This window comes from Macrobrachium nipponense, chromosome 30 (assembly GCF_015104395.2).
Source record: "Macrobrachium nipponense isolate FS-2020 chromosome 30, ASM1510439v2, whole genome shotgun sequence".
Taxonomy (NCBI): domain Eukaryota; kingdom Metazoa; phylum Arthropoda; class Malacostraca; order Decapoda; family Palaemonidae; genus Macrobrachium; species Macrobrachium nipponense.
The window spans coordinates 25,533,686-25,546,009 of NC_087218.1; the positions used below are offsets into that span (position 1 = coordinate 25,533,686).

Consider the following 12,324-nt stretch of genomic DNA (forward strand, 5'->3'; position numbering starts at 1 on the left):
GAAAAGGCTAATAATAATGAAGTGCCGAGTGTTAGTGCAGTGCTTTCTGAGGGGATGGCTGTTTGTCCTACCAGTTTTCCAAGATGAAGGTCCCTGACCACTCCCCTGCCTCGGGGAGAAGACATACCGGAGGTCCATGGGAGACTGGTGGGGTTTGCCTACAAGCACTTGCTTCCTGTGTTAATCCTGTAGTGCGCCAGCAGGATTAGACAGAAAATCTTTGGAAAGGATGTTTCATTCACTGCGCCCATTATCATCAAGTAAAAGTCAAGTGATTCCTTTCCTTTGTGGTGTCGTAAGTGGCGTAATTTGTCAGTTTCGCGTCCATTTAAAAGGCATACAACTGCAGATTTTCTCCCCTCCTCCTGTTAATTAGTCCAAGGAAGTGGATCACGGTTCACGCCCTTCTTGTAATGTCGTGACTTCTACTTCTCCTTGTTTAGGTAGTTTTTCAACTTCAGACATTTCTTATCTGCAAGGAGGTCGTTGTTTGTTCCGACACGGCATACAAACCTTCGGTCCTTTTACAATAGGAAGGTACTAGCGGCAGCTGGATAGGTCGTAAGCTTTCGAACAAGGGGTTCGGTAGTTAACTGCTTGTCCGACAGGCGCGCGCGACTGGGAGGTAAATAAATCACTTTTGCTTTCGGCCTCACAGCGAGTAGACGTGTGTGTTCGACGCTCTGCCCGCTTCTCGTCGTGTTTCGCTTTCCTTGAGTATATGGTTGTGTTTGTGTATGAAAGAATCATTGTAAGTACAATCATTTCTCTTTATCTAATTAATTGTGAATTATTGGTCAATGATGGAATCTCCTCGCCTCGCTACCCCACGGGAGAACTATGCCCGGGTACCAAGAAGGGCGTAAATGCGGAAAGTTCCGCTCATCCCGGAGATTGACCCTCATATTTTGTGCGCTCGGTGTGGCGGGGGCGCGGAATGCACCCGAGCCGAGCCCTGTGAAGTTTGTAATAATTGGTCGGAGGCGCAGTGGACTTTGTATGAGGGCAGGAAGAAGCGAAGGCCTGCAAAGGAGTCGTCGGAAAGCTCTCCCGCGACTCCTTTGGTTACGGACACTTCGTCTTCTTTCCTGCCGCCCGCTCAGCTTCACGTTTGGCGCCTTCCCCCCCTTTGGGGGGGGTTTCTAGGTCCTTCTCCTCACCTGACTTGTCGATGTGGAGGAGGGCGCTAGATACCCTGACGTCGAGTTGTACTCTGGGTCCTCTATCCGTTCGTCTTCGCGCGAGCGGGTAGAGGATCCTGCTAATCACCCGACTTTTGCTTCCTCAGGTGCGGTTGCCGCGAAGGACGACCTCGGACAGGTGTGGTGGGCATCGTTGGGGCTGCAGGGCCGTACCGAGTGTCCAGGGGCTGCTCTAAAACTACCATCTCGCTGGCTCCGTGGCGGTCACCCATGCGACGGTTACGACCACCACCACGACCCTTACAACACCTGGCTACGCTTCACCTCCTCACCTGGTGTACACCCCGCACGCGGTCTCTGTAACACCTACTACATCGGTGCAGGGGCCAGTCGCCGTACCTCGGGGGAGTGTGATGCCGCCACCTGGGTTTTGCCGTGTTGCCGCGACCGGACTTCGTGTGCCCGAAGAGCTCGCCCCTGGACCTCCCCCACCAGTACCAAGGATGTCTGTGCCGCTGGTCCGTCCATCTGGACCGCCTGCACAGTCGGCCGTACCTGCCGTACCTGCCCAGCCGCCGTTCACGGACGTGACGTTGACCACTGCTGCCGTTCCTGTACCTGCTCCTGCCGTCTCTACTGCTGTTCCTGTGATGCCTGCACCTGCTGACGTTGTTCCTGTTCCTGGCGCCGCTGCTCCCGATGCTGATCTGTTCGGACAGGTGCGTCCGGGCCCTGTTGCTTCGGCAACAGCAGCCCCGGCTCCGCTCTGGATGACAGATCTGACGTCGGTCCTGAGGAGGTTGACGAAGAAGAAGAAGAAGAGGAGGAAGGTCGTCGTCGTCGTCTTCATCGTCTTCTCGTCGTCGTCGTCGTCTGCCGCCTCTTCCCCTTCTTCTTCTAAGGCTCCCCCGCCGGAAGAAGAAAGAAGGTCGCCTCCCCCCCCCCTAAGAAGTCTCCTTCGGGAACTTCTAAGGGCCCGTCTCGCTCTGGTGAGACGGGGGGTTCTTCCGCTGGTCACCCTGCTCCTTCGGGGGCAGGACCCGTCTCTTCTTCCGCAAGGAAGAAGACTATGGGGACCAGAGGAGTGCCGGCTAACACCGGCACTTCCTCACCTGCTGTTAGTGGTTCGGCCACGGCAACAGGTCCGTCTCGGCCTCTCGTTCGCGAGAGGTACCGAGTGTACGGTCGCCTAACAGCGACCGTGCAGCCAAGAACCAGACCTCTGAGTCCGCTCAGCGTCAGGTTCACGGCACGGAGCGGAAGACTGGTGACAGCCGCTCACGCGACTCTCACCAGACCAGCTCTCGCTCTCGCGAGCAGCTGGCTACACGGGCTGGGACGTGACGGTCCATGACCCGGCCACGGGCTGAGGCTGGGAAGAGGTCCCCCCGTTCGCGGCACCAGCCACGGCTGGTACCAGCGAACTGACGCACCGTGAGGATACGCACCGGTCTCACCGTGACAGTGGAGCTCGCCGGTCGCCTGACCGTTACTCTCACAGAGAGCGATCGGTACGGCGACCAGCACCAGCTCCTCTGACACACGACCGGGGACCGCTGTTCTCGGTCCAGCCAGCCGTTCTCCACAGCGAGACGGCTCGACTAGGTCTGCAGCTCGATCGCCACCGCCCGTTGGCGATCGCCTGCAGTCTTTCCCAAGCCCACTGGTTCTGCCAGCGAGCGGAGGAGGAGCGTCAGGTCTGCCTCTCCCATACTTCAACCTCCTCGGGTTACACCGGGAGGGAGCGAGGTATTGAGGAGTGATCGTGAGGGGTGCGCCCCTCAGGATCCCACCACGTCGTCGTACGTACCAGGCACGGTTCTCGGACCAGCCAGGTCGTACGCACAAGTGGTTGGAGGAGACCGAGAGGGGTCTGTCGCTGTTCCTCCCCTCGAGGGAGGAGGGTCTCGGGAGATGCTCCTGTTTGTGGGACTGGATGGTCCGACTCCGCAGGACGCAGTCACTCCTGAGATCCAGAGGAACTTTGCCGAGGTTATTTTGCGCTGATTCGTCAGCACAACGACCTCGCGGAAGGATCGCCGCTCCCACCATCCGAGCCCACGTCCCGGCTTCGAGTCGTTCTGGGGCCCGCAAGAGGGAACCCAGACCGACGGTGGGTTTGCCGCGTTCCGGAGCTGGCAGAACTCAGTTGCTGGAACCGCCAGGTTGAATCGCTTGTCTCCGGACAAGACGGTTCGCTCAAGTCTGGCAGGTCGAGCAAGCTGCTTCCACCTCCTCTGCTGCGACAGCGTCGTTTTTACGTGCCATCTGAAGACCCGATGCCGCCCAAACAGTGAACCCGGAGTTAGCAAGGCTGACTCCGGGTGTGTCTCTGCAGCAGCTCCTGTCCGAGAACCTATGGTTCTCGCAGCAAGAGGCACTCGGCCTGGAATCTACCGCCATGGCAGCTTTCCAGGCCGTCTCCTGGCTAGATCTGTGGTCCCTCACAGTATCTAAAGGTCGCAGCCAACTCCGGGGAATTTCTCCCGAAGATGACTCGGCCTTTAGGAGAATTTGCCAGTCTGGAGGAAGAGCCATCTCCTTCCTTGCCCACCAGACGGTGAACCTGTGGGCCAACCTGGTTCTCCGACGAAGGGACGCTGTCCTTACTCGGGTTTCCAGGGCGGCCGGGCGTGAAGCGGCGTTGGGACTTCGCAACGGACCTTTACGGAGTTCCACGTCTCTCTTTCCAGGAGAGATGGTGGACGCTGCGGTGGACAGACGGCGCACTGACGACAGTGGACGCGTCTGGGTTCAGCCAGGCAGTCTCGAAGGCTTCTGGGCAGCCTCGGACTGCGGCCAAGTCTAAGAGCTCGGCTAGCGCTTCCTCGGTGGCCAAAGACGGTAGCTGCGTCGAAGCCCCCCGGGGAAAGACTCTGTCTTCTTCGACTTCTACCAAGGGGAGCCGTAACCAGCCCTCCTCCCAGCCCTCCTCCTCCCGTGGAGGCTCTGGGAAGAAGTCGAAGAAAGGGGGGAAACGCTAGGGACGGCGTTCCCCCTCACCTGCTGCCGGAAGTGGGGGGTGCCTGGCCAGCCATTGGGCAACTTGGCAGCGCTACGGCGCCGAGACCTGGATTGTAGATGTCCTTCGGGAGGGATATCTATTACCCTTCGAATCTCGGCCACCCCTCACCTCCAACCCGGTCCAACAGCAGTCCGTACGTTCCAGGGTCATCGAAGGACGTAGCATTGAGACAGGAGATCAAGACCATGCTGAGCAAGAGAGCTGTAGAAATCGTCACGGATATCAGTCACCGGGCTTTTACAGTCGACTCTTCCTGGTGGAAAAGTCTACGGGAGGCTGGCGCCCGGTGGTAGATCTCTCTCCTCTGAACCGGTTTGTTCGCCAGACCCGGTTCACGATGGAGACGGCACGCTCAGTGCTCGACTCCATCAGGGAGAACGATTTCATGCTTTCAGTGGACTTGAAGGATGCGTATTTCCAAATACCCAAATTCATCAGTCCTCCACAAAGTACCTCCGCTTCATCCTCGACGGGACGGTGTACCAGTTCAGGGCACTTTGCTTCGGTCTCTTCAACCGCCCACAGGTGTTCACGCGAGTGTTCACTCTGGTGTCTGCTTGGGCCCATTCGCACGGGATATAACGTCCCTGATGAGGTATCTCGACGATTGGTTAGTCCTGGCGAGCTCCCGCTCGCAGTTGCTACAGGACAGGGATCGACTGCTCGAGTTCTGTCGCGATCTGGGGATCGTTGTGAACTTCGAAAAGTCCGATCTCGAGCCCAAGCAGAGGATGAAGTACCTTGGGTATGCTGATCGACACGGTAGCAGGGCGAGTCTTCCCCGCAGACTCGCGGATCAGCAGATTCAGGGAGGCAGCCAACCAGTTCCTGTCTCGGCAGGAACAGGTAGCTCAGCGATGGGCAAGTCGTGATCGGGACACCTGTCGTCACTCGAGAAGTTAGTCCCTCACGGGCGTCTTCACCTGCGGTCTCTCCAGTGGAGACTAAAGGAGAGTTGGTCACAGGCGACGGATCCCCCAAGCTTTCCAGTGTCACTGACACCGGAGGTGAGGCAGGACCTAGCCTGGTGGCTGGACGACAGGAACCTCTTAAGAGGAGTGCCTCTGCGCACTCCCCCCCCGGACATGCAGCTGTTCTCAGACGCATCGACCGAGGGATGGGGCGCACACCTGGAGGAGTTGCTGGCTTCAGGAGTGTAGGGGACGAGAACGACAAGCACCTTCACATCAATGTACTGGAACTCAAGGCAGCGTTCCTCGCTCTCCAAGAGTTTCCAGGACCGCTTGATGGGACACTCAGTGGTGTTGATGTGCGACAACACCACGGTGGTGGCCTACGTCAACAACAGGGGGGCCTAGTGTCTCTCCCGTTGTACCAGTTGACTCGGCAGGTGCACGAGTGGGCCGAGGCACACTCAATAGAGCTGTCGGCACGCTACATTCCAGGGAAGAGAATGTAGTAGCAGACACGCTCAGCCGTCGGGATCAGGTGATAGGGACCGAATGGTCTCTACACCAGGACGTGGCGGAAAGGCTCTTCGACCTGTGGGGGCGACCAGTCGTGGGATCTGTTCGCCACCCGGCACAACAGGAAGCTCCAGGTGTTCTTCTCGGCCGTCCGCCGGACCCATGGGCAGCTGCAGAGGACGCTCTTCAACACCCGTGGGACAACCTCTTCGTCTATGCCTTTCCCCCGTTCAGCCTGATTCGCAAGGTGATCAGTCGGAGCACTGGTCCACCCCGAATCTCAGGTGATGAATCCTTGGTGGACTCCCCAACTGGCCAACAGGCCATTTGGTATCCGGACCTGCTGGCTCTTCTCCGCAGGAGAACCGAGAGAGATTCCCCCTTGGCAACAACCTTCTCGCCCAGCCACACGTCGAGCGGTACCACCGAGCAGTCCAGTCCCTACGTCTTCACGGCTGGCTGTTATCCACCATCTCTTGCGAACGAGAGGCTTTTCTCGTAGCGCAGCAACAGAGATGGCTGGAAACGTCCGTCAGTCCTCTGCAGCTGTGTACCAGGGGAAGTGGGCCGTCTTCTGTGGTTGGTGTCGTAGACGGGGTCTATCTCCTCTCAGAGCCACTCTTCAGCAGGTAGCGGATTTCCTCGTTTTTCTTCGCCGAGAGAAGAAGCTCCTCTCAGTCCCCACAGTCAAAAGGATACAGAGCCGCCTTGGCGCTCGTCCTGAAACTGAGGGGATTGGACATCTCGAACTCGTTCGAGATCTCCTTGCTTATGAGGAGCTTCGAAGGTCTTGCCCACCCATGGAAACTCAGGCCTCCTGCGTGGGATGTGACTCTCGTCCTTAGGAGTTTTGACTCGAACGCCGTTCGAGCCACTCCGAGAGTCGTCAGACAGGGATCTGACCCTCAAGACCCTCTTCTTGCTGGCCCTGGCATCGGCGAAGAGAGTAGGGGAACTTCATGGTCTTTCCTATGATGTACGACACTCCAGGGATGGGGATCTGTGACGCTCGATTTCGTCCCGAACTTCGTTGCGAAGACTCAGAAACCGTCGATCCCTGACGACAGGTTCGAGTCATTCACGATTCCCTCCCTATTGGACTTCACCGATAAGATGATGCGGATGAGATGCTGCTTTGTCCTGTGAGGGCGCTACGGCGCTATCTGAAGAAAACTCGACACCTCAGGCCTGAGTGTCGACGCCTCTTCGTTAGCACCGGGGTAACCAAGAAAGAAGTATCCAAGAACACTCTTTCATTCTGGCTGCGTGAGGTCATCAGGAGGGCGTATGAGGCTGATGGTAGTGACGACATCCGTACGTCCCGTCCGAGAGCTCACGAAGTCAGAAGTATTGGCCCCTCGTTGGCGTTTCGTAAGAACTTCTCCGTGGCGCAGGTCCTGAAGGCAGGGGTCTGGTCTAACCAGACTACCTTTACGTCCTTCTACCTTCGGATATTGCCCACAGGTCCTTTGGATACCTTTTCCTTGGGACCCGTGGTGGCTGCTCAACAAGTTGTGTAGCTAACCCAGACCTCGCAGGCTGAAACAGCATCGAGTCCTGGTGTGACTGTGTGGATGGATGTGTGAATGAGTGAGTGACTGGCTCCCTCTTCCCGTCTTTTCCTACTCCTCTACCTGTGGGCAGAGGGCCACGGTCGTCACTACGCTGGATGAGGACGAGATGCAGGTGAGCTATATGACAGAGCCCCTTCCTATCCCTTTCACTAGGGATAGGAGCAGAATATCCACCACTTCCTTCTACAAGGGGGGAAGAATGGATGCCTACAAGAGTCAAACCCATGACTTTATATTGCTCCTGTACAGGAACAAGTTCTTACATTGCTGGTACGAAGAGATACGCTTGCCTCTCTCTTAGTACTCGGTCCAGAGGTCTGACCATTGATCCTGCGGTGCACACCCGATCAATCGGACAGAGGCTTGGATCCCTCCCCTCGCTCTTACGACCAGGGAGGCTTCCAAGGTTGGGCGAACACCAGTCTGTTCACAAAAGACTCAGATTCCTCCCACCAAGAAGTGAGTCTTCCTATTGTAAAAGGACCGAAGGTTTGTATGCCGTGTCGGAACAAATGACAATTTGTCCAAAATTGCATTTTTCCTAACTATACAAACCTGAGGTCCTTTTACACATAGCCCCACCTCATGCCACCCCCACTCTGCAGTTTTTTGCTTGGGCCAAAGCAAAAGTGATTTATTTACCTCCCAGTCGCTCGCGCGCGCGCAGCTGTCGGACAAGCAGTTAACTACCGAACCCTTGTTCGAAAGCTTACGACCTATCCAGCTGCCGCTAGTTACCTTCCTATTGTAAAGGACCTCAGGTTTGTATAGTTAGGAAAAATGCAATTTTGGACAAATTGTCATATTTTGGCACCTTCGAAGTGTTCAACACTTCATCGAATGCTCCTTGGCGCTTTTTTCGTGTGATGCTTTCTCCGACAAGTATGGATCCTTCAGTGTCGAATATTTCGATACTCTGGACTTCTGGCATTTTGACTCTGACTTCTGCTGTGTGAATGTCGACACAGGATAAATCCAATCTGTTCCCTCTTAAACAGTACAAAAGTTGATGTCATTTTTTTTTTTTTTTTTTTTTTTTTTTTTGTTTTTTTTTCCAAGGGCAATCAGTTGGCCCCAAAGCCAGCAGAACTTCTCTTTTCTCCTGTTTTTGTGTCATCGTAGGAAGAACAGGAAGCAGAATCTATTCCCCACGTTGGCGTATTCGTCAGTCTTCTGCGGTATCTCTTGGACACATAGCCAGATTACTTAGTTGCGGCAGCTCCCAGGTCTCCTGCTTCAAGTTTTATGATGAGAAGGAAGCATGTGGACCCTTTATTCCCTAAGGTGGGTTTGCCCAAGGCTTCGAAGAAGTCTCTTTGTATCTTTGAATACTGGTTAACAACCAAGAAGGAGTTAGGCAAGGCTAATTTTGCTTTTCTGCCATCAAAGCTCATCAATAAGAGGTACCAGTTTTTATGTAACTGGAGAAGCTCCTTCCATGGGAGCTTCTGCCTCCTCCCAGGGGGACATCTCTGGTCTTATCGATATTAATCGCAGAGCTGTGTTTTTGGTGGCTAAGGTGTTCTTTTCTTCCCCCGAATTGGCTCATTTGATTAAGAACCTCTTTAAGGTCCTGGAAATTGTGAGTTTTCTGGACTGGACAGTCAGAGTTCTTGATTTGAAGATTGAGGATTGCCCCTCCATTCTGGAAGACTTGGTGTCGGATTGGTTAGAGGCTTATTCGTGCGCCGACAAATCTGTCAGGGACGCTTCTGATGAGATCACCTCCCTCTTTGCCTTTGGTACTCTTAAGAAGAGAGAAACTTTGGTGCTCCTTTGTCACGAAAGAAGTTACTGCTTCCCAGAATTCGGCTTTGCTTTTCTTGCCATTGGATAAGCAACATCTATTTCTAGAAGAAACAGTTAAAGATATTCTTTCTGCATTGGAAAAAATTGACAAATAATCAGTCGACTAAGCGAGCGAAAGCCACCTCTGTGACTCCTGTCAAATCTTCCTCTCCTTTGCTGCAGCCCTTTCGTGGAGGTAGAGCCAGGCCTTTCATCAGACCTCTTTCGAACCTGTGACAAAACCTGCTTCTAAGCCTTCCTCCAAGTAATATGACTATCCTTCATGCTCCGGTAGCTGCCAGGTTGCACCTGTTTTGGGAGGAGTGGAATCACAGAGGGGTAGACCCTGGGTGGTCCAAGTTCTTCACCTCAGTTACTCCATTCCTTTCAAAGATCCTCCTCCTCTCTCCAATGCGCCGATCGTATTGTCGCCTTACTCTCCAGGCTCGGAGAGGTTTGTAGTTCTGGCCAAAGAGGTGGAAGCTCTCATTCAGAAGGCGGCTGTAGAGTTAGTGGTCGGCAAATCGTCACGGTTTTGCACTGCCTTTTTGTAGTTCCCAAGTCATCGCGGCTGGGAGACCTATGTTGGATGTAAGTGCTCTGAACTTGTCTTGAAACAAAGTTCAATATGGAAACAACCCACTGGGTCCTAGCCTCTCTTTGCCAAGCAGACTGCTCTTCCTGACAACACTGCTCACCTGACAGCGCTGCTCACTCTGACAATGCAGCTGTCAGGGTATGGAGAAGTTTCCTTCTGGTCCAACTTTTGCAGTGTCAAGGAGTGGCTCATGCAGGCAATACCTCCCTGTGTTTTACATGGCTAAAGACTTTCTGCCTTCATTGCAAGTACAGGCCTTTTTGTGCCGAACAGCAATGAAATAGCTGAAGTTCTCTTTCATTCCTCTGTAAATTTCAGGAATTAGAACCGTTCTATTTGGTTGCCGTCGTTGGTAGGACTTCTCTGTCAGAATCGTGAAAGTTAACTTCTTTCCGATTCGACTGCAAAAGACATGGGTGCACACTTGCTCTAGTCTTTCACGTAAGTAGTATTGTTTCTCCCTGGTTGAGATTCTACACTGATGAAAACCTTTTTCTCTGTCTTGCCATCTCAGGGACTTCAGTACCCTAGACGGCTTTTGACTTTGTTTGGAACTTGTGAGCCCTTACAAGAGTCATTAGACAGAGTTTTTGTTTTCAGGACTGCCTCCCTCTCTCTCCAGCATTGGCGAAGAGGATAGATGGGTTGTATGGATCGTCTTCAGCATCACCCATCAAAGGCAGATAATCGGGTCGTGACTCCGTCTCTGGTATAAAATCATTTGGTATCTATAGGAATGGGTTGATTCCTTCATGATTCTCCACGCCTTGGACTTTGTTTTTTGATTGATCCAGATCAATCATTACTTTTTCCTATTGCTGGGTAGCTGGACATGTGGCGACTCGACACTCATCATCGATGTCAGTTTTCCTTTCTCCACTACAGGCTTGCCAATGCATTGCACTCCAAAGAATATGTCAGCCTGGAAGATAAATGTAGTCCAATGAGGACCACATTATATTTTTCATTCTTTGGGTAGTTGCCCACAGGTCCTTAAAACTCCCTTTTCTTGGACCTGTGGTGGATACTCAAGTTGTGTTTGCTTACCCGACTCCTTCAAGAGGACAAGTTGTATCTCTCGCCTATGTTTTGCAGTTCTAGAGGTAAGCAGGATGCAAGAGTGACTGGTTTCTCCGCTTTCCCCCCTCCCCTTCCTTTCTATTCTTCTCTTCTTTCGGGTTGAGAATAGGACTTAAACTTACACCTGGCTGTTTGGGTGTTTTATGCGGTAAGCTTTCACATTGAGTTCCTTTCTATTTTTCTTGTCAGAATCATAGAAGCAATCCTGCTCCTTCCTCCAGCAAAGGGAGGCAAGAGATGTGGGTAATAGGGCATGAATGTCCTGTTCTTTGCCTAAATGCCTCCGACTCTGCATGTATTCTTCCACTTTTTGTATGAGTTATGACTCCTCGCTCATTTCAAAAAGGGCCAGAGGTCTGACTTTTGATCTGGCAGTTCTTAGACTCCGATCAATGTGTCAGAGGCAGGGCACTCCTCGCTATTGTGACAGGAGGAATATCCGAGGTGTGCTGAGCTCCATCAGTTATAGAGACCTCACTCAGATTCCTCCCTCCAAGCAGTGAGCCTTCCTATTGTAAAGGACCGAGGGTTTGTATATCATGTAGGAACAAAAAAATCTCAGTTTTTAAAAATTGTATTTTTTCCTAACTACAAACCTGAGGTTCTTTACACATTAACCCACCTTATGCCAACCCTCTATCTGAAACATGCTGCAAGAAAAATTGGAGTGTTTATGTCCGGGCAGGCGGGTCTCCCCGCCTACTGGGAGGTAGTTACTGCCTACCACCTTGTTCAAGATTTTACAACCGTATCCAGCTGCTAAGCTGCAAGTATCCTATTGTAAAGGACCTCAGGTTTGTATAGTTAGGAAAAAATATTTACTTTACTTGAAAAAATTGTAATGTTTTTAAAGTTCAACAGCTCTTTTCTATCTCCACTGAAAGTAATTCTTAATGTAAGGACTACAGGTTTGTATAGTTAAAAAAATACAAATTACTTTTTAAAATTTTGATAGAACATTTAAAGACTTTTGTTTTGCAGTATACATACAGTGTATTTAAATCTTGTGAATAGAAGTTGTTTACCAGTACAGTATACTCTAGTTTCATGTTTCAGGTGGTTTGCATATTTCATGCATTTGTTAACAAAGGAGAAAAATGTAAAATCAGAGGAAGTAAAAAAGGACTTGTTTAGGAGTCTTTCAACTGTTGTATCTCATGATCCCCAGCTCAGGAAAGAAAGCAAAATCAAGATTTTGGAGATAGGTGTTGGAACAGGTAAGTTTTTTCAGTCATTGTTTTTAGCTTTTAAATTTTGTTGTTTTTCAAATTTATAATGCACAAGAGGGAGTTTTTATAATATTCCATGTACATTTGATACTCATTGCATCATATGGCTGCTTGCCGTATTGGAATTGACGGTATTATAAAATTTCATATCACAAGGCCAATTTTGATGTACTGTTGAGCAGAAGTCTGGAAAGATTAGTTATGTAGGAAATATATTAGCTAGGAAACTACCTAGTAACAGTACCACCACACTGTATATCAAGTCAATCGTTATTTTTGTATTTTAATTTTGTTTTTTTTTCACATTGTAAATGACAAGAGAAGATTATAACATTTCTCAATACATTTGATATGCATTGCATCATATGGCTGCTGTTTGCCTTATGGAATTAAAGGCTGATGTTATTTAAACTTCGGCACCAGAAAGCTCCATGAAAATAATTCAACTGCAAAAATATTCT

The 12,324-nt window shown here is 51.6% G+C and overlaps 1 protein-coding gene across 1 annotated transcript in view; it reads left to right on the forward strand.

Annotated features, from left to right (window-relative positions):
- LOC135202378 (thiol S-methyltransferase TMT1A-like) overlaps window positions 1-12,324 on the forward strand; it is a 144,486-nt gene that overhangs the window by 58,969 nt on the left and 73,193 nt on the right. Inside the window, exon 2 of the mRNA XM_064231742.1 lies at window positions 11,691-11,851. Within this exon, the coding sequence (XP_064087812.1) occupies window positions 11,691-11,851 (161 nt within the window). The remainder of the gene's footprint in view (window positions 1-11,690; window positions 11,852-12,324) is intronic.